This window comes from Stegodyphus dumicola, chromosome 8 (genome assembly GCF_044657685.1).
Source record: "Stegodyphus dumicola isolate Sdum_Otavi_A_Nest chromosome 8, ASM4465768v1".
Classification (NCBI taxonomy): domain Eukaryota; kingdom Metazoa; phylum Arthropoda; class Arachnida; order Araneae; family Eresidae; genus Stegodyphus; species Stegodyphus dumicola.
The window spans coordinates 42288790-42316127 of NC_140775.1; the positions used below are offsets into that span (position 1 = coordinate 42288790).

General features: G+C 28.8%; 1 protein-coding gene across 2 annotated transcripts in view; it reads right to left on the reverse strand.

Moving 5' to 3' along the window:
- Positions 1–8213: 8213 nt before the first annotated feature.
- The window catches only part of LOC118195994 (serine/threonine-protein phosphatase 2B catalytic subunit 3-like), a 92955-nt gene continuing 73830 nt past the window's right edge, over positions 8214–27338 (reverse strand). For both annotated transcript variants that reach the window (XM_085821786.1, XM_085821787.1), the window contains one exon: positions 8214–17527. In XM_085821786.1, the coding sequence (XP_085677912.1) occupies positions 17361–17527 (167 nt within the window). In that variant the 3' untranslated portion in view covers positions 8214–17360. The remainder of the gene's footprint in view (positions 17528–27338) is intronic.

A 27338-nucleotide genomic window follows, 5' to 3' on the forward strand; every position in this document is an offset into this window, starting at 1 on the left:
TGAGAGGGAAAAAAGTTACCATCGTTCCTTTTTTTCAAATAATATTCTTTATATTATATTTTTAATTATACAGTGTCTCAAAAAAGTGGTAGGACACTTGTGCTTCACAAAAAGAAACTGTAATAAAATAAACTAAAAAAAACATGTAAAAATTTTTTGTGGGTGTGTTTCATACTTAAATTTAGTAACAATTATTACATAACACACATTTTTTCAAAATATTAAAATATTAATTTAATAAAAATACAATTGTTTAGAACGGAGCAAAAAATGGCTCACATAAGTGATGGCACACTACGTACTATGGAACAAAAATCGTCAGAAGTAAGGAATAAAAATATCTTTTGGGGTATTTATTTTTACCGAAAAGCAATTGGCAATAATTTATAAAATCGTCTGCAGTATTTCTCTCCAGTTTGTTTTGGAATTTTTGTGTTTTTTAGCTCTGTGCAGCTATGAATGCTAAATGAAAAGAAACTTTGCCTGAAATTCGAAAATTAGTTATTAATTTGCATATTGAACGTGGAAAATCTATTAGAGAAACAGCTGAAACAGTTAACTTGACTCCTTCAACAGTTTTCAATATCATTAAACGATATAAAAAGAATCATATGATCCAGGATAAAAGAGGACCTGGCCGACCATCAAAACTATCCAATGGAATAAAGCGAATTATCGTTCGAAATATTAAAAAAAATCCAAGAATGAGTGCTCCTAAAATTGCTGCTGCATTACAAGCATTATATGGAGTAATTGTTAATCCTGAGACTATTAGAAAAGTAATTCGATCTGCTGGATATCACGGGAGAGCAGCCAGGAAAAAATTCTTCGTAAGTGAAAAGAATAGAAAACTCAGACTGGCTTTCGCAAAATCCAACATAAATAAGAATTCTGATTACTGGAATGAAATTATATTTGATGATGAGAGTAAATTTAATATATTTGCTTCTGACGGTAGAATCTTGGTGTGGAGAAAACCCAGGGAAGAATTTCGCAAACAGAACTTGGTGCCAACAGTAAAACATGGTGCAGGAGGAGTTATGTTATGGGGGTGTATGTCATCCGCTGGAGTTGGTAATCTTGTTTTTATTGACAGTATAACGGATCAGTACAAGTATATTGACATTTTAAATCAAAATTTGAAATCTTCAGCACAAAAATTGAACCTTCATAACAATTTTAAATTCTACCAGGACAATGACCCTAAGCACACTGCTTTGAACGTTAGACTCTGGCTGCTGTATAACTGTCCTGAAATAAAAAAAATACCACCACAATCTCCAGACTTAAATCCCATAGAGAATATTTGGCAAGAATTGGAATCAAGAATTCGCAAACACACTATTTCTTCAAAACAACAATTAAAATCCGTGCTTCAAGAAGAATGGAGTAAAATCACTCCAGAAATCACAAAAAAATTAGTGGAATCCATCCCAAGAAGATTAAATCATGTTTTAAAAGGAAAAGGAAATCCAACAAAATATTAAAACCTTTTAAAAAGTAAAATTTTTGGATAAATATTTGATGGAAAAGTAAGTGTCCCATCACTTATGTGTGCCATTTTTTGCTCCGTTCTAAACAATTGCATTTTTATTAAATTAATATTTTAATATTTTGAGAAAATGTATGTTATGTAATAATTGTTACTAAATTTAAGTATGAAACACACCCACAAAAATTTTTTTCTGTTTCTTAAATTTATTTTACTAGTTTCCTTTTGTAAAACACAAGTGTCCCATCACTTTTTTGAGACACTGTAACTGTTATTATTTTAAGTAATTTTTTCTTTTTCGAATTTCATTTCAATTGTTTAAGTTGCATGGTTTTTTCGAATAACTGTTTTAAAAATTTCTATTTACCTATTCGATCTGCATAAATAAAGGTGCAGCATTTATTTTTTTTCAAATAGTTTTCTTTATATATATTTTTTTGTCATAGTTATTATTTTAGGTAATTTTCAAATTATTATACTTTTATTTTAATTGTGTTGCATTGTCTCTTCAGATAATTATTTTAAAATTTTCTATTTATTTCTTCGAACTGAGCATTTTAAATATATTTATTAATATAAATTTTCCAGAATTTGATTTTATTTATTTGAAATGCGTTTCTTTCGGAAGAATACTTTGCAAGCCAGACTACGATGTGTTCGAAAACTGCATACATATTAAAAGAGAAAATACAGTAAAGCACAGCTAACACGCCTTTAAATGTTCCGTTCAGAAAAGATATATATAAATAAGATGTATAACCGACATTTTAACTTAGGATGACTTGCATACACTGCTTTAAACAGTTTTATCATTGTGCCCATTGCTTTACACAATTTTATCTTACATTTGGTTTCTTACAATGTTATTCATATTTTAATCAAATATTTTATTTGTGAAATCCCAAGAATCAAATATCATAAGATTAAAAGGTTTTAAATTAAAAAAAAAAATACAAATACTAAATTTTACGCAAAAATTTATTTTTTCTTCTCTTTTTCTTCAGGCATTCTACTTTATTCTTGCTCTTTTTCTTTAGGCATTCTGCAAGTATATTAAAAAGCATCCACCTTTTCGAAATATCTTGTTATTTCTGACAATCATTTTAAATAAAGTTATCGCCTTCCATTTCATAAAGGCACACAAACGGCCTAGCAGTAAAGTCGCTGAACACTGGTAGTTCGAATCCCGCGAACGAGCTGGCTGCATGGGCGTTTTCGTGGTTTTCCCCACGTGTAATGTGTATACGAGCCAGTTTCCCTTAGAAAGTCCTCCACAAAGGAGTCCCTCCCTTTAGGCAGATAACTCTCATGTGCTTTGCCATAATTAAATATAATTGATTTGTAACTTCTACTAGAGCTGACGGTAAGAATTGAAGTGTAAATAAATAATATCGTGTACAATCTTGATTAATATAAAATTAAAAATATTTCCATTCAGACAGAAAGTTTTTTGAAATATTTGCAATTACTTTATAAGAAGGAATTATTAATAACCATAATAATTACTTATTATATTACTGATGATTAGGATTCAGTTCTTGACAATTACATTCTAAATTGAAATTTTAAGGATATAATGAAAATACGCTACGCACAAAAATACATTTTAGGATAAAAAATGAGTTGATTTTTTATGTTTTAAAACTTCTTAAATTCATTTAATAAACATCGTATCCTCATTGTTAATTGAATCCAGAATGTTGAGTGTCGTTTATATAATTATTCTTACTTGTCTATAGAACTTGCTGACTTATCCAGCCATTAAGTAGCTGCAGATAATTTCTACATTACCATTGAACTTCCATTAATTCAGTCTCTAGAGGGTTGTATGTTTATATCATAATTTGACTTTTATAAAAATGATTATTCTAAATCTTATGTTTCTATAAAAATATACTGTGCTTTAAAAAAATATGGATGATAGTATCAGCCGCTTCAAAAGCAACAGTTTGTTTAGAAATAAATTATGCAGTTAATGTCATAAAATTCAAATAAACATCAAACGAAAATTCTCAGTTTTAGACAAATCTATTTAAACAAAGTAGCAGACGATAAAACGCCGAAGGTAAAAATTTAGTTTTTTAAAAAAAAAGGAAGAAAGAGAAAAATTTAAAGAATAGTTAAAAATCTGAATATCATCTGTAATTTAAAAAAAATAGCTTTTCATATAGTATTAATAAATATTTATTACACATCATTGAGGGAAAATATTTCATATAATTAATTCTCCGTAAAATTTTACTTGAAATTTAAGGTTAAAAATAGCTGTGGCAGTTCACTGTAACAAAATCCATAAACCACATTTGGCGTTATTATCGCTAAAAAAAAAGATGCCAAATTTCAAAACGTGAAAATATGTAAATTTGTGTATGTCTTAGGAAATTTTGAATAAAAAAAGTCTAATTTTTTGCAGATATGCTTAAAAATACACCTACTTTAAGATGATGGTAAAAATGTTATAGGTTATAAATCAAAATTGTTTTTGAAAAATTTATAAAAATTATTTAAAAATAGAAATTTAAGAAATAAAACACAAAAAATGGGTAAATTTTATTTGGAATGAACCTAAATTTTGAAATGTGAAAGGAAAAATAATAAAAGTTTAATAAAAAAAGATATATTAATAAATATTTACCAAATTCAATTAACATTGAGGAGCTAGAATTTTGAGAGCTAATATTTTAAAAACTACTCGTATGATTTTTACAAAACTTGGTATTCTGGCAAAATTTGAGTCGTAGAATCGATATATGTAAAAAAATTGGTATGGTATGTTATTTCAGAAAAAGTCCGCTTTTGTGTCAAAATACCTACGTTAGAATAGTGGTATATATAAATCTAAAATATATCCTAAGTTGCGCTTTCGAGAATTGAAAAACGCAGTTTGAATTTTGTCAATCGGCCTAGTAGAACAGGAGATATAGCACTGTCCCCACATTTTTTTTGAGCAGTGTACATGGTACATGATAACATTAGAATTGGCCAGCAGATATTTTCAAATACCTCTCAGTTCAGGATATTTATTCTATGATCACTGGCTCAGTCTACTACTTCAGCGAACAATGTTGACTAAAAAAAAACAGGTATGGACAGCTTTTCCAACTTATCGAGAGAAAGCCATTCTCTGCTCCTCAGTTGGTGGGCTGGTAGATGCATTTGACTTTATTGAAAGGATACAAGGCTTCAAGGAGCTTTAGATCAATCGCAGTACAGACGGGTGACAAAATTTATAGCGCGTGCTGGCAGAAATTCTAGGAATATTCTCCCATTATTTCACTAACTCGCACGCTGTCTTTCTAGCTCGAAAAAATGGCACAGCAGCATATTCTGCTGTGGTATGTGAAGGAAAATCTCGTTTTTTAAGGGGATAGTTAACGCAGGAATTTAGAGCTAAGAAAAAAAGAGATATGTAGGACACCACGAAAGCAACAGTAAATAGATAAGAGTAAATGAAGACACAATAACACGCCGAATAAATACTAATTCAGAAGACAAACAACAAAAACCAGCGTTATATTTACAAAATTTTCACAGGACTAGTTTCGATGGTTTTACCGAACCACCATTCTCAGCTGCAAAACCGCAAATGAACAAGATAGGAAAAAATGATTAGATAAGATAAGAAAGCTTGGACAAGAATAAGCAAGTAGCACCATCTGTTGGTGAAACCAGAACTAAAACATAATTTCTTTAAAGGCCGAAGGCAAATTTGATTGGAATTAGGATCGTAAACTAGAACAGAAAGATTTTTATGAATGTGAAATGCCTCTAGAAAGTCCAGTTCTCCAATGGAAGATGTTTTTTGAATAATTTTGGCAGCAGAAAAATTGAAAGTGTGATTTTTGGACCAACAATGTTGCGCAACAGAAGACTTCTGTGTTTCCTTTTTTGTAACATATGCCTCATGTTCCTTGACGCGAAATTTTAAGGCTCTCTTAGTTTGGCCAATGTAAATTAAACCACACTTGCAAGGAATCCTATAAATACCCCAGGAATTCATATCCGGAATGGGGTCCTTAAGTATGGAACTCGGAATTTTATTGATTTATAATCTTAATTTCTTATAATCTTATAATTTCTTATATCTAATTTCTTATAATAAATAACAGAACTAGTTTACAATGAGAGAAAAAAAAAACAACTATGCAGAACTAAACTATATTACAAGATTTAATGATGAAATTTCAGTTCAAAATAGAGAAAATAAATAATAATAAGGCACATTTATTGTATTCGCTTGGAACCTAATAATAAATACAATTCATTTTTCCACTCGTATTGATATTTAAATAATTTAAATCTAAATTCTGAAAATTTTCTAAATTTTCATTGTACAGTTTTCCCTTAACAGATATTGCAAGCAAAGTAATTTAAGTAGAAAAGAGGAACATTTCTGAAATCAGAAGACAGAAATTTGCTTCATGCAGTCATCCTTTAACAGTAAAAGCTTAACTAACCCGCATACTTGGAAATTGGCGAATATTCAGACAGTCGAGCGTAACTTGAAAAAGAGGAGCGGAGGGGGGGGGGAGGGTTTGACTGTAGCCGCTTTTTAGATTTTTCCGCTAAATAAATGCTTTTCACATTTCGATGTGTGTTCATCATATAAAAATAAACCAATGGAACTGAAAAAATATTCTGCTTAGCAAGCACAGTAAAACTCTTTTAAGTGTTAATAAACAAATCTCGGACAGAACATCAAAATTAATTATCTCTGCAAAATATCGCAAACGTTATTGCACAATACGTGTGCCGTAATTCTTCTCTACGTGATATTATGCAATTGGAATCAACAGCTGCTGGTATTGGGAGAATAAAGAACCAAATAACTGGGGTGTTTTTCATTCTAATTTTCAACAGACGGCGGTAAATTTCCGGAATAGAATCATTCTTTGCTTGGGTTGGTAGACCGCAGAACTTTTAGTCCTACTCAATACAGATTGGAAAAAGACAAAAGAAAAAAAAAAAAAAAAAAAAGGTCTGTTGCTTGTTTTGCAGTGAACTGTAACAGTTTCAACATTCGAGATTTTGCGGAGAAAGGTGAGAACCTCCCAATCTTCGCACTGTATAATGTATTGGCCAAAAAAAAAAAAAAAAAAAAAAAAAAAAAAAAAAATTAAATTAATTTGACTATTATTCGATTACTTTTCCTTTATTAAATCCATTCCGAATATTATTCCTTAGAAAGCTAATCTGTGTTAAAACACAACCATTTTTGGAAGTTTACTGCAACTATGTTATTATAAACATTCATATATATGCTCATAATATAAGCATAATGATCATAATAAACATGAATATGAACTAACCAAGTGGAACGAGAATGCAAATTATTAAGATCTTGATAGAAATACAAACGTGTGTAGTATTTGGGTGGGAGGAAAAGAATGCCGGGCACCTGTCTGTACTCTTCATGCACACTAAAGGTTATGTTGATGCAGAGAAAAGGGGAAAAGTTATTTACGGGAGTATGATTCACCATCTGACATTCCATATTAGGAAGAAAAGTTGTTTATTTAGTTTCGGCTTTGGTACGGGAAAAATAGCGCATTCATTAAAAAAAAAAAAAAAAAAGGGGGGGGCTTTAAAGAAAAAGTAAGCACCTATAAGGGCCTTTATATATTATTTTCAAATATAAGGACTTATAAGCACTTATAAGGACCACTACGAACCCTGTGGAGCCAAATGAAAGACAAAAGATAAAGCGGTGTGTGTGTGTGGGGGGAGTTTGGAAGTTTTACATATATATACATATTTCAAATTAAAATGTTGCTCTGAAAGTAACATGATTTGCAGAAAATTTCAAGGTCGTGCAATTAGTTGAAATTAAGTAGTTTGAATATAAAAAATTTCAAATTAGTTTCCAAATTGTAATACACATTAAAATATTAATTCTGCAAAGATTGTACAGTTAATTATTTGAAACTGTATATTTTAAAGATAAAAGCAGCATTCTTATTTTGATTTTCTGTACATACTAAACTGAATAAGTAATGAGGGAAATAAACTATATCTACAACCAAGCACACATAAGGGTAAAATGTGAAATTTTAGACATTAAGGTATATTTTGCAGCACTAAGGTGTTGTCAAGAATAAGCAATTAATATTAACATGCTAGAATAGATTACAGGCAGCTGATGCAGAAAGACAATTGATACATTATGTGATTTTCAGAACAAACACAACGGCCATAAATAAAAATTAGGAAGGATTTCACCAAATTAGAGTACGAATAAAAGTGAATGGGTGGTAGTAAAATGAATGTCTTGTGTTAAAATGGGTGTATCATCATGAAATGAATGTATTAGTGTACACAAATACTACACAATGTAGGAAAAATTAAATTATGAACAACTGATAATATGGTAACAACTGATAACTTACAGCTAAATGCAATTTTCTAAGTTCCTTATCACTTTGATTGTGATAAAAATGTGCATTTTTCCTTTTAAAACTATAAAACCTTATAATATATATATATATATATATATATATATATATATTTAAGATATAAAAAGGGCTGCAAGTCACAAAACTGCTATTATAGTTGCAAGATTATGATTTTAGTTATAACAAAAATATACAAGTATCACTAACTTGCATTTTATATAGAGATGCACATTTACTCTTTTGCCTTAGGTGAAGGAATACCTAAACAGGCTCTGCTACTGCTTCAACAACAACAAAAATATATATAATCTAAAAAAATAATAAATACATTAAAACAGACAATATTTTATTTAGTATCTATTGACACATTTCATTATGAGCAAGAGATTTTCTACAGCATTTTAAAATATCTTATATATATAGACAGAAGAAACTTCACACCATTGTAGTCATAAATTAAAGATGCTCAGAAGCACAATAGACCAAGAACACTGAGATTTGTTAATAAGAATAAAAATACAATTTGTGTGTAATAAAACATCTTCAAGGAAACACTTTCATGGCACAATACTTTTTTTTTTTTTTTTTTCCCCACTAAAACTCTCACATAAGCCCATTCTTTCCATACACCATGATAGTGCCAGAAAAGTAATGTTGACATTACAATATTTTATTTGTTAAGTTTTTAAATGTTGGATCACAGATTCAACAGTAGAGATGAATGATTTCATCATCCAACACATAATACATTTTCAACAAGAATCAAACCAGGCTCTTTGACAAAACACTCAGAATATGCTGACTTCACTATTCTAAAGTAGCAGACACAGATGGAGTATTTATACATGGTTTCCAGAGTATTTGATAAGTAAATATTAGTATTTTTGTAGCAGCAAGAACAATTCCGCAACACTCATTAATGCCTCTATTCACGTCAGTACTCATTTAACAAGGTATTTACATAGTGTTTATACCGTTTCATTGAATAAAATATACTTTTCTTATTATAGATTCCAGTAAAATATAAGTTATTTTTCAACATACATAGTTAAAATTCATAAATTGAGTTTTCTACTAAATTATAAATGCTTAGCTTACCATTTTCACAACTTTGTAAATACTGGGGAAATGAGTACTTCTCTAAAGTTTCAATGCTGAAAAAAATCTTCAACAGTATTTAAAAATTTTTAACACTGGAAACTGATGTGTGCTAAAACACCTAAATCCATTTAAACATTCAAAGATTTTTGATGATGAACATGAAAATATCGGCAAAGCTTACAAGACACCATTTATTCTTGCATGTGATTCACAAGGTTTGCTTCAACAAGATCATGTAAAAATGTAAATGAGATGCACAGGTTTGAGAATATGTAACAGGAAAGCCTCAGTAAAGAAAAGTAAAATTAGGCAATCACTAATATGCCTTAAAATATTTGATGAGGTAAACCCACATACATATATAACAAACTTCTGAAAAGGCTCACTGGATAAGGCTTTAATTCTGGCAAAATTGAAGACAAGAGAAATTTCACATTTTCTATCAATATTAAATTAAGAAATAACTTCCACTGACAATAACAATTGTAGACACAATAATAAATTCTCATACTGCAATGCATTTGCATTACAAATTATGAAATTTTCATTGTTTTAAATTCAGATTTACACTGTAGCTACCAACTCTTCCAGGAAAACTGGAAGACTCAATTTTTCATCACATCTGATTTTTAAGTCATCGGAATTTAACCCTCTGAGTGGCATGATTGGCTTTATCTCGTTATGAGGTTTTTGTCACTCAGTATATATAGTAGCTTATAATTTTAAGATATTTTGCCTTCTTACTTTCTTTAATAATGTAAATGTCATCTTAAGGAAATAAATTTATGAAACTAGAGATTAAAAAAAGTAATTATTCAAATTTAGCTGATAAATGCTGTTTAAATACAGGTCTTCATGGCAGATCCAAAAACTTGTGCCGCTAAGAGGGTTAAATCATATATTTCAAAAGTTGTTTTGCAAGAGGTCTTGATTTTGCAGATTCAAAAGGAAATGCTATAAAAATATTTTTTCGATTAAAAAAATTCCTTAGGCAATAATTAACTTATTGTAAAGTACTCTTAAGGAAAATTAAAATTAACCCTACAAGCATTATAAAAAATGTCAGATCATTTTCCTTTCTATCAAAGTCATTTATTAATTTCAATACTCCTTTTCAAGTTACATCACTCTGAGATGCAAAATCCTTTTTATTAGTCGGTTCCATATTCCAAAGTTGGTAGCTAATATATATATACATGATTTTATATCATCACATTCTAAAGAGTGAATATTTTCAACAGCACACATTTTCATGAATGTAATTATGACACAGTTGAATACCTACCATTTGAAATACTAAATACCTCACCTAAAAGGTTCTTGATTCCATGACCTATCCCAGGAAAATGCAAAATGTAAGCTTTAAGGATTTAACAAGAACATAAATGAAATGTGCATTTTTTAAACACTTATGGATTTCATTGTGAAAATAAATCAAGCACACAAGATGATATAAAATACATATTGAAACCAATTCAAGAAAATTATTTTTAACAATTTTCAAAACACTTGTTGGCAAAGTAAGATAACAGATGACAATTTTCTTCAAATTCTACATTGCTTACTACTTAGAACTGTAATAAATTTCAAATAATGAAATATACAAGATATCCATAAAAGCATTAGAATAGTGATAATCCTAACAAATGACACTTAATTACCTTCATTTATAATAACAAAGAAAAATATGCTTTATAATAAAAAGTAATTCAAATAAAAGAAATTAAGGAAAGAAATGTTTTATTTAAGGAAGGCTTACAATAGCTTTTGGAGACAAATACTTTATATTTCCCTGCGAGTCTAGTTTAAAACTTTTGAAACATATTTCAACACATGAGAAGAATTCAATAATGAGTATTTCTCCCAAAAAAAATTCTTCCATGTATTTCAGAAAATAATGAATCATCAGCTATTTCAAACAAATTTTTACACAATAATGAATACAGTACTTAACATAATATATAATGATAGAGCAATTTTGAACACATTAAAGTTACACATGAAGCACAGAAAAGCATTAGTCAGGAACTTCAACAAATGAATTTAAAAAAAATTGTGTTTGTTATCAAGCAATTCTCAGCATTACTAAAAACCATTAGATTTTTAATATCAAAGAAATAGAATTACAAGTTATTCACATTTCTAATATGTCAAGACTTACAGAAATTGGAAACAGACAAAAAGTCAAAGAAATCTCTTAATACAAGCATATTCGATATTTTTTGCTTTTGTTTCTTTAGCAAAATCATTCACCATTTTTGGTCAATTATCTAAACTACAAGTAATATTTTAATCAAAAGCTAATAATAATAATGTTTTTGTGTGTGCTCATTTAGTTATAAGTATTTAAAACTAAATGAACACACATATAATAAACACATTTTTCATGGCAAAATATACCTAATTTTCAGGAAGAACGTATTAAAAAATATTAAGGTTACAGGTGTATACTACAAAATTTAATACTACACTAAAAGTATACTTATATGTTTATTCCCCAGAATGCATTATTTTTCAAAAAGCATATGAAAAAAGGTAATTAACAATATTAAAAAAGAAATTGAAGTACTCTGATATGGATATATTTTGTATTCAACAGATCATATGAAGCAAGATGTATAATTATGATAAAAAGAAAATCATGGAATCTAACAAATTTATATAATAATCACTAAAAAACAATAACTGATCAGACTGAAGTCAGACACAGCAAAGTTACACAGAAGCCTTCGGCATAGTGAAGCATTTAACTCACAATAAAAATAAGACCACCAAAGCCAATAAATTTGGTTATAACAGGCTGCAAATATTTACCATACATAATATGATTATTCAAATGGAAATGCGAAATTAAAATGCACTTAGGTACATTTTAGCAACTAAATCAATTCATTTTTCAGCTTGTAATAAAGATATATTTTGGTATCAATAGTCTGAAAGCAAATTATTGTGCAGATAAATTGTCTATATAGTGATATGGAACATTAAAATCAATATTATCATATCATATGTCTTATAGCAATTTTAATATATATATGAATATCAGTACATATCAAGTACTTGTATAACAATTCAGTTCAATAAAACAATTTGTTGAAAGCTTAAAGAGAATAAGATTAATTTAATCAAAAACAAAACAAAATTATGAGATTAATGCAGGTAAATATTACATTTCAATTATGCTGAATAACTTTTTACAGAAACTACACAATGCAGATGATTATTTATAATATTAACCAACATGCAAATTTTTGGTAAATGAAAAACAACTTTAAATGAAATAAAATTACTTCAGATAACATTTCATATTTACCATTAGCATAGCACCAGTTAGTCATGTACTACTAAAAAAAATCCATTAGATTAGTATTTAAAAAAATCTGTACGATGAGACATCAAATCTGCCTACTTAGATTACACATGGGCATTATTTTCTCATTTAAACACTACAAGAAAAGAAATAACAATAGTAAAACAACTGATTATAATCAGATCAGAATCTGATTACAATTATGATCAGAACACATATAAATTATAGAACACATATACATTATCAGTAACCACGATAAACTTTAAATATAACTGATATAACTTAGAAGTTACCAATTAAAAAATAACAGTGTAAATACAACATCGTAAAATTTTATTAACAGCATTATTTGGCAGCAGATCCAAAGAAAAATGATTTAATCCAAGAATCTTAATGAAACATTATTCCATACTCAGCAACTATCACATCAATAATGCAAAAGTGTCAGAGTTAGCCTTTTATTTAAAGACTTCATATGAATATCAGAAAATATCTCTTCAAAACATGCAATTAAATATCGTTATTAAAAAATTTGCTCCATTTATAGGTTTATTTATTTTTTTAGGAAAATGTGATGAGGAAGGGAGTATTTTATGCTACTCTTGAAAAGAAAAATTCAACATAAATAGTATATACTGTATTTAAATGACAAAGTTAATATATGTGTACATATACATATTCATTCTAGCATTTTTTAACCCAACACAGAATAATCACAATAGAAATTCTTTATGAAACTTACAATAATTCATTTTGTTGACAGAAATATTAATGAAAAATTAATGTGAACTTGTCTTCTCATACATTCTATCTTGATCCCATTCAGATTTGCAGTTCATGCTATGGACTCTAATGAGTTATTACCACAGCACAGAAATAAATATTTTAAATGTTTTTTAATACAATATAAATGCATAAAATATTTCTAGTCAATATACGTAACTAGTTTGCAACAGTACATCCAAGCCAAATTCTTTCTAATTAAAAAAATATAGATCTTATGACAATGACAAGGGGGAGAAAAAAAGGTCTTTGCATAAAAACTGACATTTGAAAACTAATCACTACTTTAGGCAAATTGCAATAAATACATGAAATCTGTATTGGAAAATATAAATTTCATAAAACAGCGATATTTCACAGTTCAGTGTTGTTTAGCTTAAAAATGAAACAATCAGTTTTAAAAGGAGAAAACTAACTTCAATCAGTATTTTGGCTAATTTATATTTTGAATAGGAATAGAAACTACAGTTCATTCAGAATATTGTAACATCTAACTCCCTAAAAATATGGTGTGGATAGAGAAATTAATATTACTTGAAATAGCATTAAAAACTGTGAACACTGATAATAATTCAAGAAATAAACAATCCACTTAAACAACCGTTAACATGTAATTATCACAGGTAAAATAATAAATTCCAATGCTAATTTAATTAACAAGAATACAAAAACTTATAAACACCCAGAGAGAAATATTGTACCTATTATCTAAGTAAGAAATCACTTGCCTGGCCATGCATACAGAATACTAAAATAGTATTTTTTTTTTTTTAATCAGCTAGAATGAATTCAAATATCCAGTTCCAATTTTAATATAAAAATTAATTCAAAAGAATATGACAAAATACAGTTCAACTAGAAAAGCTTCAATGGAGACATTTCTTCAATTTAACACATTTTCTATTTATAAAAATATATATTATATTATAGCTTCCAGTTACAATAATTATGCTTAATTAATTTTACACAGTCTAATTCTAAAAAAGGCTAATATATTCACTTCATGGTTACTTTAAAAAGGTTAGTAAGAGATGTTAGATAAATAATTTATAAATGCCTCATGTAATAAAATGTCATATTTTGTACGCAGATAGCCTTAATGTACTTTGGCAAAATTTAATGAACTCAAATCTATGTTTTGCTCGAGATTTACTGAATTCAAAAGAATCAGAAGAAATATTTTTTGTTACTATATCACACTATATAAATGTTTTTGTACTGGAAAAATATATATTGCTCCTATTTTTAATAAACTAATAAAATTTTCAAATTGGGGGGATATTATATCTTATATGACTTTATAGGGTAACATCTTATCTAATTTAGGAGATGCAAAATGACAGATTGCATTTCCACTCAGTAAATTTTGTGCATTTTATTTATTATAATAATTTTATTTTAAAAACAGAATGATATATAATAATATTTTAATTTTCATTATTTTGTGATTTTAGTTACACTGTAAATTCCTGACAAAAATATTTTAAATAATGAACAAATTTACGTGAACATATGAAAGCATATTGCATGAAATTCATAGCTTGTTAGTAAACCTGAAAACAGCTATGATTATTGAAATGAATGATTAATGTTAAAAATGAGGAAAAATATAATTTAATGAAAACTTTGAGCAGCAGAATAAAAATAGATAAGTACAGTTTAGGTTTGAATTTAAATGAGATCAAAATAGTTCTTCTTCTTCTCTTTTTTTTTTTTTCCTTAAAACTACATAACTTCTAAATGGGGTATTAAACAAATGAACTTTTTAATCAAGAATTTGCATTTTAATAGCAGTTTATTATGCTTTGAATAATAATAAATGTTTTAAACTGCCTTTTTAAAATGATTTTCAATTTTCTGATCTGATAATAACAATTCAATTTTTTTCAACAATCTTTTAAAATAAATTACTTATAGAAAATAATAACCATAATTATAGAAGAGCAGCTGTACTTCAGAGAACATTACAGTTTAAAAACATGATTATAACATATATATAGCACAGAAAATTAATTCAACGATTAAACTTATGATTGTCAACCAGCATCTACTTAAATTATAATCATTATGCTAAAAGGCCTGCAGAATATAAAAAAGTAGCAGTTTTTTCACTCTCCAATTTTTGTTATAACAAAAAGTAACACTATCAAAATATCTATAGGAAAATTAAAGATTATTTTTCATTAACAGAGTTAAACTTAAAACTTCTTAAAATATTTGCACAACAAGGGAAAAACAGTAATATAAAGATTAAATTTAATTTTACATATTCATATTATGAGACATTTGCTGCGTTTAAGGTGATCACCCAAATACAAATACTGTATTACATAAGATTACAGAGCAACCATATGGTTGTAACCTTGAGAACTTTTCATACAAGGTGAAGAAAATCACAAATCTGAACAAAAGCAGTTGAAATAATTTCTGATTCTTCTTTAGAAACTCATATTTTACTTTCTTTCAAGTAACTGTATAAAACAGATGAATTCAAAGCAGTACATATAAAAGTATATTAATTCAGATATTTTAACCACATGATGCAATGAAAGTTGATTGGAGCTGATGTATATCCCAGTCTCAATATTATACCTGAGGCATGTAATGGTTTTACCAGAGCTATACAATAGTTTAAGAATTTCATTCTAGAATCATATTTCATCTAAATAGTACTTTATGACATGTTTTAATCAAATGAATTTTCAACACTCATGGAGTTATGTTAAGCGTTAACATTTTGAATTCTCAAACTGCTATAATATTCATGTCCTATACACAATAATTTTTAATAAGAAGAGTATATACTACACCCCCCAAAAAAAAGGTTCCAGACTTTAAATTATGTCCAAAGGAACATTTTTTAAACGTTTTGCGTGTTACCTTTATTTATTAAATATCATGTTCTAAGTACTTAAGCTATAAAAAATTCACTTCAACAGCAATATCGCAAATTAATTTTAAAATGAGCATATCTTTAGAATTTCTGACACATAGTTCAGTGCGATGGAGATAAAAATTAAGTTTGTTAATCAAAAATTCTTTCATGTCTGACAAAATATGAAACAGATAATAAAACAAATTCCAGATTCCAAATTAGGGCTTCCACATGCCCATATTCTATGGAAGATTACGTTATTCAAATTTTGATGGCTCTAGGTACCATTGTTTTATCACAATGTGAGAAGCATGAATACATTTATGTCGATTGTTCATTGTTTAATTTCTTTAAATATAAGACATGTCGATAATTTGAAAAGTGACACAGCCTTTTAAAGTTTTTGACGCAAAATTGAAAAATGAAATTAATAGTCCTTCAGGGCAAATTGCCACTTGACTAAAATTTCTAAATTAGTAATTAAATAATTAATTTTTAGGTTACATTTCAAACACTTAAAAAAAAAAAAAAAAAAAAAAAAAAAAAGAGTATCATGTAATCTGCTTTACTAAATCTCACATTCTCTTAACTAGATCTTAAAAAACAGTATTTGGAAAAACTAAGAAATACACATTTTAATGCAGACAAATAACACTTAAAAAGAATATGTAATAAAACTCTATTAATTGTTAACAAAATTAAAATAAATTATCTCAATAAAAACAGAAAATAATTAGTTCAAAACAAACACAAACAAATACAAAATAAATATTGCTGATTCATAACTCTGGATATTATTTGATTTGAATTGAAATAAATATAACATCACAGAATAATACATGGCAAATGCTGTAACACTAAATAAAAAATATAAAAGCATAAAAATGCAATTTCTGAGAACCGTCACCAAGAGAAAGTAAAAAACAAAATAAAGTAATCTTATGTTTGTCATTCTCACTGCATAAACAGCAGTATTGTGTTTCAGGATTTTAAACAATATTGCATAAGTAATAAGACCACAATCCTAATCTTATACAAAATTATGTAGAAATACAATTTTTTTTTGGCCACCACAGAATAATTACATTAAACAATAAATTAAAGAATTCTAATGCTTTTAATTGCTGAAATGGATAAGCATTGTATTATTCTGCACTTCAGATGTGAGAGGAGAAAAAAACTTAGTTTCCCAAGGAAGAAAAACGTCAGAAAGAAAGAAGAAAATGGTAAAATTTCTGTATGCCTGGCAATGCCAACAGTAGGTTTAAAAAAATTATAGTTTTGAAAGATTGTGGGCTCTCAATAAGGTGGGCGGCATAGAGGCGTTGCAGACCCGCAGAATCACACACACACACAGACATTAACGACGATGCAACTGCAATGGGACTTCTGGAGTAATAATGCTTTTCAAGATTTGTTGGGCGAAGTGGAAGAGCGGCTTGAAGAGTAAGCACCATCTTCAACTGGAGAAGACAGAGCATCCTTTCGAGGGGGCATTCGCTCATTAATTTTGTCCAAACCTTTTGCTTCTTCAAAGCTTGATATTTTATGGTGAGGTGAAAAACCAGCTAGAGCTATGATAGAGACAGACATTTTATTTCAATCAACAAACTATTAATAATTGCAAATATTTCTAATAACTTCTGTTTAACAAATTTATATAAATACCTTCTTAACATGTACTATGTATTTTGTCCAATATAAGGTACTTAGTGCCTGTTGCACTGTGTTTATGCAGTTTAAATCAGTACACATGAAGAGAATATTGTATCTCATTTCTCTGAGAAAGCTTTGTACTGCTACATGGCAACATCACTATTTTTAATGTTTTGTGTACAGAGAATGAATGCATATCATGGACAAAAGTATAGGTCTTTATAAAAAACAAGATTTTTAATTACGTGAATAATACATCCAAGATTAATACGCTGGAGGTCACAAGAGATGCTATAATGCCTTTTTGATTCTAAAGCTCAATTTACGCAAAAGAATTTTATACATTACTAAATAAGAGCATTATTACATAAATTAAATCATCACCACTTGAGCACTATTTGAATGAATTACATGATTTATTTTTTATTAAATTAAGTGTTGCAAAAATGGAAAACTATTTTCTGAAATTTAAATTTATGAGTAGCATGAAGTATAGAAGTTTATAAATAAGACACTTCCCAGTCATATTTTATGTTCCACAACTTTATGATGAAAACTATAATCATAACACCACGGAATGTCCCATCGAGACAACATAAAGCCTGATGGGTGAAATTCTTTACAGTATGTAATAATAAGCCAAGAATCATTTCATAATTTTCAAGAAAAATCCAAAAGAAAAAATAAGACATCATACATCCAGTGCACAGAAAACAAATTCAAGGTTGCCACTCAAACAGGAGAATGAAATTCCCTGACTTTTCCAGGTATGTTTCGAGAAAATTCCAGTCTATCCGCGTAATGTACGTTGGCTGCGCTAAGAGGTAAATTAATTATGGTATTACTTGTACTGTGTAGCAAATTCACTTAATTATTCAATAAATCCCAGAGGACATTTATTCTTAATTATTCTTGGTACACTTTGTTTGATAATTTTGTTTACTTTTCCACTTAAGAAACTTAATAAAATTTAAGATATATACACTGGATAAAAATTGTACGTTTTATTTAATTATTAGTCATGATCATCACCAGTTCAACATGAGGCTAACCCGGTTCTTATAAATCACAACGCAATGCTAAAAGTTAGGTTAGATTTTAGGTAAATTTAATTTGTGTGAGGTGTGTTCTTAAAAAGCACCTTAACACTTGAAAACACAAATATAATTATAATAGGAGTTGTTTCCTCCACTGAAGATTGAGATTAGAATCTCCCCAATCTGGAATAAAATAAGGCTTTTTTTGCAGACATTTTGCAGCTAAATGAAAGAAAGAAATATATTTAATGATATTTTTTTACTAAATTCAGGTATTTTATATTTATTTCGCAGCATACATAAGGAAAAAATATGTGCATTAAATTTCGTGATGTCATCATACTGCTAGAATTAATTTCAGGATTATGCCAGAGAAAATTTCCTGAAATTTGGAAACATTATTTACTAATGATAAATAAATTTAGAGGGAAATAAAAATAAAGATAATTACTTAAAAATTGAATTATAATAATCAACGATATTTTAGCGAATATAGTTATATTACATGGTTAGCATAGATTACTGATTACTATTTTTTTATTTTACTGCAAAATGACAAGGTATTTATTAAAAAGAAAAGAAAAAAAAAAAAATTGCAGTAAAATCCTAGTATACGGTACGGCCTTCGCACGATTTTGAAAATTGTCGCCAAGAACAAAATGACTCGTTTACTGCTCATCATCATGTCACCAAATCCCACTGTACCATACATGGAGATTATTCTAACTAAAGAACGTCTATGTAAAGAAGAAAAGTTTCCATACACGTAAATGCTATTACGCGGCTAGAAAGCGGAGTTAAAATTTGCTAAGGGATTTGGTGACGGAACCTGGCGGCCAGAATTTCCCTCTCCGCGATGTGTACAGGAAATTGAGAAACACGTGTTAAGAAGAAACGTTCTTTGACAAAAAAGAAAACTACGAAAATCCGTTTTTAAATTATTGCGAAAAATCCAAGAAGAAACGTTTTATCAAAGAACGTTTTTTCTTGGAGTTTTCACAATAATTTTAAAAACGGAATTTCGTAGTTTTCAACTCCCCTCAAAATAACTAATCCATGAATTAATTTACTTGCGCCAAAAAATATTTTCTTTTCCTTTAGAGTTTAAAGAAATTTTAAACGATATTCATTTTATGAATTCTTGATAACGTGACCTTCGAACTTCGACGACAGATATATCGCACATGCACAGCTGTTTCCCTCTATGATGGAACGGAGCCACGTCTGTTGCAGAGAGGTTTTCTTTCTTTACAATACATATTTTTTGATTCTAACCTTCATGATGGTACCGTATACTAGGATTAAACCCATTTTGTTTTATACGAGAACAGGTACTTTCTTTAGTTCATGCACTGCACATGCGATTCTCGAGAATACTGGAAACCAAAAGTTGCGGGAAACTTGCTTTGCCTTTCTAAAAGGCAATCAAATTGGAGCTGCGAAAATTGGCTCTATGCCAGCAGACACTCACATGATAGGCAATTCGCCAAAAAAGTTATCTCTTCCGACGTCGGCGCAAAAATCGCTTTTTTTGGCGGGATCATAGTATGAACTTCCCTGACTTTTCCAGATTTTGACTAAAACACTTAAATTCAGTGAATTTTTTGGTCAATTTCCGAATTCCCTGACTTTTTCCAGTTTTCCAGGTAGCGTGGCAACCCTGCAAATTTTATGGTAAACACAAAACTGAACAATGGTGAATATAAAATAAATGCATTTTACTTAGGCCTAATTACAGCATTTTCGACACCCCAAGAAATCAGTACAATAGGTGCCTTGTATAAATTAAATATGTTAGTAATTCAAAGTGAAATATACTTTATATAGTTACTGTTTGAGATAACAACGTAGCTGATGCTTCCCTTATTTTTGATACATAAGCTTTATGTTAACAACTTGTCATGTGGATGAAGTGTGGACACAGAAACAGAGTGCAGAGAGTTTATTAAAAGAATACATAATAGTTTTAATCTTCAGGAAAATATGAAAAAAAGATGATAATTTTGTCACTGATGAGTCTTAAGTCCATTGAGAACTCAATCATTTCCCCACTGCAGATTCAATAATTTTTTAGACACAAAGATTTATAACCTTCACAAAGAATATCTTAATCTTGCAAAAGATTTAAAGAATACCAAACTTCAATTCAGAGGATAGAACTTGCAGCGCATTTATACTAAAACAAAACAAACAGATAAGGATCAAACTTTTCATTCCTTAAAAGAAGACTCAACTGAGAAACCACAGGTACATAAGACTCCCTATTTATTTATCTGAATAGCCAAAACTTCAAAATTTCTGTCATAGCATCAGCCTTGAATATAACTCTATCTGGCTGCTCAAAGAATTTGATTGGAACCAGAGAACCTATTTCATTCAGTGGTTACATACATCATATAATTTGGTTTATTTGACTATAGAAAGCATGCCGGAGCTATTTAGCTAAGGGAAGCACTGCTTTCGTAGAAGACTGTCTAATGGAAACTGGCTCGTATCCAAGTTACACACAAGGAAAACCATGAAAATAGCCATGCAGCCAAGCTATTTGTCTGGCATCAAAGCCAATACACAATATGACATTCTAAGATATGTTTAATGTATCTTCATTCTTCTACAGTTACATGTCGCATCTGTTCTCTTATAGCCTTTGTTTAGAACACAGAATAAAGTGGAGGTGAAGATTAAGGAAAAAAAAATTAATTCTCCCATTTTAGCTAATTTAACCCTCTGTGTCGCACAGCTTTTTTGATTTCTTCATGAAGACCTATATTTAAATAGCGTTTATTAGCTAAATTTCTAGAATTTCTCATTTTAGTCTTTCTTTTCATAAACTTTCAGCATTAAGATACTATTTGCATCATCAAAGAAAGTAAAAAAGCAAAACATTTTAAATTATAATCTAATATCAACTAAGTGACAAAAAATCTTCTGACCAGATAAGCCAATCACGCCATTAAGAGGGATCAAGAAAAATAAGCAATGTGGATTCTAATATCCTAAACATGCATGATTTTGACGGTTCGTATTTTTTTGTTAGGACTTCCAGAAATTCTGGAAAAAATATGAAACCTTAAAGATATCCATGCAGTTAATTACGTCAGATTTTCATGCACTTGGAGTTTGCTTTAACAGTATAATATAACATTAAGTGTATAGGAAACTGGATGGCACAAAAAGGTTTGTTTGTTATAAAACAGGGTTCGTCTGTATATCAAGAGCAAGCATGTCTCAATATACACTGTAATCATTTTGAGCATTTCTCATATACAATTTTAACATACAAATGCACAGACATAAACATACACATACGCATGGACCAATAATCCTATTCCCACATATGCCGCATGTGACGATATATTCCCCCCCCCAAAAAAGGAGGGGAATGAAATATAGGTACTTGACAACAGTAAGACCTCATGTTTCCCTTGGATATGGCCAATAAAATTTCAACTAACTTTGTATTATGATAAAAATAGAAAGCAATAAGAAAATATTAAAACAGAAGTTTCCCTCAACACATATGCTTCATGCAATCAATGAATATTAAATTATAAAATCTAAGTATAAACAGCAAAATTAAGTAATTTCACTTTTTGATGAGGAAGGAAAAGAAACTTAATCAAAGCAAGTTAATTATACTCTTTTTTTAATTAAAAACTTTACTATATTTTCTCATATAATCTGAGGATTTTTGCAAATGATTTCAAAACTTTTGATTTATGGTATGAAAAAAGCAAGGTATGGAAGGGATAGAAAGCAGTAGTCAAAGGGGAAATAAAATGAATCGATGGCAACAACTGTAAATGACTTTAGCACAATGTAATAATAAAAGCTCATTTATTCATGTACACTTTTTAATTTGCTAAGTACTTCTTTAAACATTTTTTCTCAAAAACAATACAATAATCTTCCCTCCTCAATTTTTGATGGGCAAAATTAGTAGAAAAGGGAGGATAGGAGAGAAAATGAAGTTTTTGTTTTATTTACCTACATATAAAACTTTATTGTTAGTTTCCAAAACCTAACTTGAATATATAATCTTTAGAATCAGGATTCCATAAAATCTATGGTCCTAATAAAATTTGAGTAATGATTGATATAAACTTAATGAACTTCAAGAAGCAGATTCTAGTTATTTACATTAGTAACCAAATGATGAAAATCATTTTTTAAAAATGGCATTGTTTAAAGAGAATGAAATGCTAAATAATAATCTAAGTCTTTTTTTCTAAATAATCAGTTTTAGCATAGTATCAGTGAAAAATAAGGAAAATAATTATTAACAAATGAACAATTAAATAAAAATTATTGTAGCAACTTTTTATTTCCTGTCTAAAATGTGAACAATCTGAAACTACTATTTGAATTCATATTGGGATTAGTTAACTGTGTTACCTACCTTTCGTAAATATAAGAGGTATTAAATATTTAATTACGCAATAAACTAATTCATTTAATTAACAATTACTTAATTATTAATTAATAAACAGGGAAAATAAAGTAAAACAGGTCAAATAAATATGTTCAAAATCTTTATATTGGAAAAAAAAAAATAATAATAATGCCTATTTTATTTCCATATAATCCTCATATAAATCTCTACCTTCAATCCCATCATGCAGATGATACACAAGCTATCTACAGAAATCAAAAGCATGCACGTAACAATATTCTCCATTAAAACATGATGGAAGCAATAATTTTTTGCCTCATTCCTGCACGCAAAAAAAAAAAAAAAAAAAAAAAAAGGCATGGAAAGTGCATTTTGTTGATTTCTATATCAAGATCATTTGTAACTGTAAATGTAATAAAAGCTCAAATACTTGTTTGGTTTTAGAATTTAAATTAGTCCACTTTCACAAACATTTAATAATTTTTAAGCAATATTTGAACTATATCTGTATATACCGATTTCTGAAAGGGAAAAATAACTCTATAAATTAAAAACAATGTTTTATTTATAAGAAATTCAGAACTCATTTAGAACATTTCAGGTATGCCTTCAAAATACAACATTTTCTGTTCATATATTTGTTCATTCCAGGATGTGCTTTCCCCAAATATGTGACAAACTGAATTATTAGGTGTTCCAGTATTTACAATTTTTTTTTTTTTTAAAATTGTAAAACATTTACTTCATATGAAGATATAAAAAATCATTTGGATCAGTTTTTTTTCACCTTTGCCTGTGTGACTACAAATCAGAACTTTTATAATAGCATGCTACTATCAGAAAGATGACAAAAGGCACTGGACCAAAATCGCCAACACATAATTCAATAAAATATTTATGTGAGAAAATTATTTTTTTCATTGAACAAAAAATTAATTTAACTTTACAAACAAACCATTACAATGATACTGAATAAAGCATTCAGAATTAGAGTACTAATTTATGCTTCAGTTTATGCAGTTTGACTTTGTTTAATAGCATAAACTAGTATAAAACTTCTAATAGACATAGAGTGAATTATTGCTGGGTCTGAAATCAACTACAAAGTCTTGGAAAAGTTTTAAAATAACCTTTTTATAAAAACAAAACTTGAACACAAACACACTTCTTGTGCTTGACAAGATCAACAACTGCTCATGTGGACATAATTTTAAAACTTAACCTGGTAATCAAATTTAAATCTAAGTTAGCTAAGAATTTCTGACCAGCATGCAATTTAAACGATGGCAGCTATAATACAAAGCTGAATAATTTGATGGCAGCTATAATACATGTTAACAGAACTGGTGAAACCTAGTAATGTGGCCCTGAGAGGCAGAAATATGCTATGTCTTACAATCCAAAAAACCTCTGCTTAAATACTCTCTAAATGATTTACATTTCTCGTGGGGAATGGAAAAGGAGAATTTATAGTAAAGTTCTAAATTTCAGTTAATTAAAATAGCAATATAAATCCAAAGGAATAATATTTTAATTTGCCAACTATAAATATTTCTGATGGAATATTGGTTGGAGACTGACCAAGAATTTATAAGAACAGTTTGTATAATGGTGATCTATTATACAAACAAGTTTATAAGAACAGTTTGTATAACAGTATTAAATCAAGCAACATCAAATTACAGAATTAAATGATTGAATGTATGCATTGTATTGCACACTTTACAAGACAATAACCTCATATACTATATACACTAGTATACAACACGTTTATAAAATTCATACCCTACTTTTATTTTTACAACTGTTAGTTTTAAACATGCAGTTCTAGTATTTATTTATTTATTTATCTCATGGTGCGATGTATTGGTGACATCAACTAACGAGATGCATAAAATTCACTAGCTCTCAGTCCAAGAGATACCAAAACTAAGTTGAGGGAGAGCTAGAAAGAACTCGGAAAGAGGAACACTCATAGGAGCCATCAGTAAAAACAAAATTACCATGTAATAATTAATATAGATATTTCAATTATTAGTAGTACAGTTTTAGTGATTTAGAGTGCAGTTCTCTATGCATAATAAACATTAAAAAATATGAAGATGTGTGGATAATTTCTTTGATGAGGTGAAGAAGCCTGAGTGACATCACACACTCCCTTTCTTCAAATCAGAGGTGATTAGATGACAGCAGAGGGACAGAAACTTCAGGAAAGGCAGCTAGGAGCCATTTTATTTTATTTTATTTAAAATATAAATTTACTAGAGATATATATGAAATGAAAATAAAATGTTTAAGAACACTAAAAAAGATTTAGTAGTGCTTCTGAGTGAAATTGAAGACACACCAACCATAGGTTTAAGAGTGGTTGAATTAAAAAGTAAAATTGAGGGCAGTAAAACTTTTAGGATGACTGAGAATTTGTAACCCAGTTACTAAATTCAACAGTTGAGAAAAGAAAAATCAGAAATGAGAACAAGATAAAAGCTAGGGATACACAATTAGTATTAGAAGCTCAAAAGACTGAATTTGAGAAATTAAAATTAGCACAACTACAAAAATAATTAGAATTGGGAAAAAATAGAAGTCAGAATGCAAAGATGAATTTTGCATGAAATCAGGTTAAGAAAATTACTTGAAAAATCTGATAAAAGGCATTCAAATTTTAACCATCCCAGTTCCTGGAATATCAGTAGACTTTTGTGGCCTTGAATTCAATTTACTTTTTTCAAACATTAGAGACAGCATTCATAACCAAAATACCAGGGCAATCCAAATCTGAAATTTTTACTTTCATTTTAGGTGATAAGGCAACTTACTTATTTATTTCATATTAATGATGAACTAAAATGTTATGAAAACATTAAAAAATTAGTATTAAAAGAATATCAACCAAATGCTTATGAATGAATTCAAAGAAAATAGCATGACCCTGAAGAGCCATATGTTCAGTTCAGATCCAGACTATATGCAAATTTACAATATTACTGTCAATTACACGAAGTTAAACATTTGGTAAATTGTGTTGACTGATGATTTCAGACAAAATTTTCCAAATGTTAGATACAAAAACTGCAATATTAAAACATTATAGCAATATTAAAACAAGAGACAGTTGGATAAAACCTAAGGATTTAGCTAAGAAGTGTACCCGGTCTTAAGAGAATCAAAATTATCCTGCCTCAGAAACAACATGAATAAAAATAAACATCCGTCCAAAGATTGTTACATATGTGGAAAATTAATGCACCTTGTTAAAATTTGTACACAAAGATACAAATTGGAAAACAAAATACTTCTTCAAAAAAAGAAATGCCAGAGAAAAAGACGGGTGATAAAGATAATAGCAAAAACTGGATCCTCATGCTTAAAATTAGAAGAAATTATTATGCAATCAGTGCAAAGTGTAAATATTTGCATTGAGGATAAAGAAACCCCAGCTATAATTGATTCCAGTGCTGAAATTTCTGTTTTGAATCCAAAATACATACCTAACTTCTCTTTTGAGAATAACTATAATACTGACCTAATTTCTGCCTCTGGGGAAATTATTTCAACCTAAGCAGCAAGAATTCTTATTTTCATCAGAAATGGTGACAACTCTAATTTTTTTTAATCTGTCAAAAAACTGGTAGCATTAACGGAAAAACTTCATATTCCTGGTGTATTTACTCCAAATGTTAATGATTTATTGACATCTGAGTCACATCCGCTTTGCATAAATCACGACTGCGACACAGCATCTCCATCCCAGATACCAGAAAGAAGAAATCATCTATTCAAAGAATTTGAAGGTGAAAACCATGCTAATTTATTTACCCCAGATGAAGAGCAAAATTTAATCATAAAATGGATTCAGGGTCAAAGCAGAAATGAGGATAAATTTAACATAGGTCAAGATTTAGAAGCTAGTATGTTTTAAATAACAGCTGAAAGACTGTGGTACTATAGCAATATTTTTAAAGATGTGGAAAGAAAGAAAAATTTATATATTTTTTGTTGATGATCTGACCTATCATATGGAGAACAGGTTAGCCAATTAATAGTGCCAAAGGTTGGAAGGGAACAGATTTTAAATTAGCACACAAACCTATTTTTGCAAATCACTTACGGATGAGAAAAACAAAAGAAAGGATTTGTTATTCATTTTACTGGCCAAACATGTCATGAGATATAGGAGAATACTGCAAAACTTGTAAGGACTGTCAATTACAAAGTAGAGAAAGAATCAGAGATCTCAATTCAGAGCCTTGAATTTCCCTTTGACACAGTAAACATTGATATCATTGGTCCAAATGA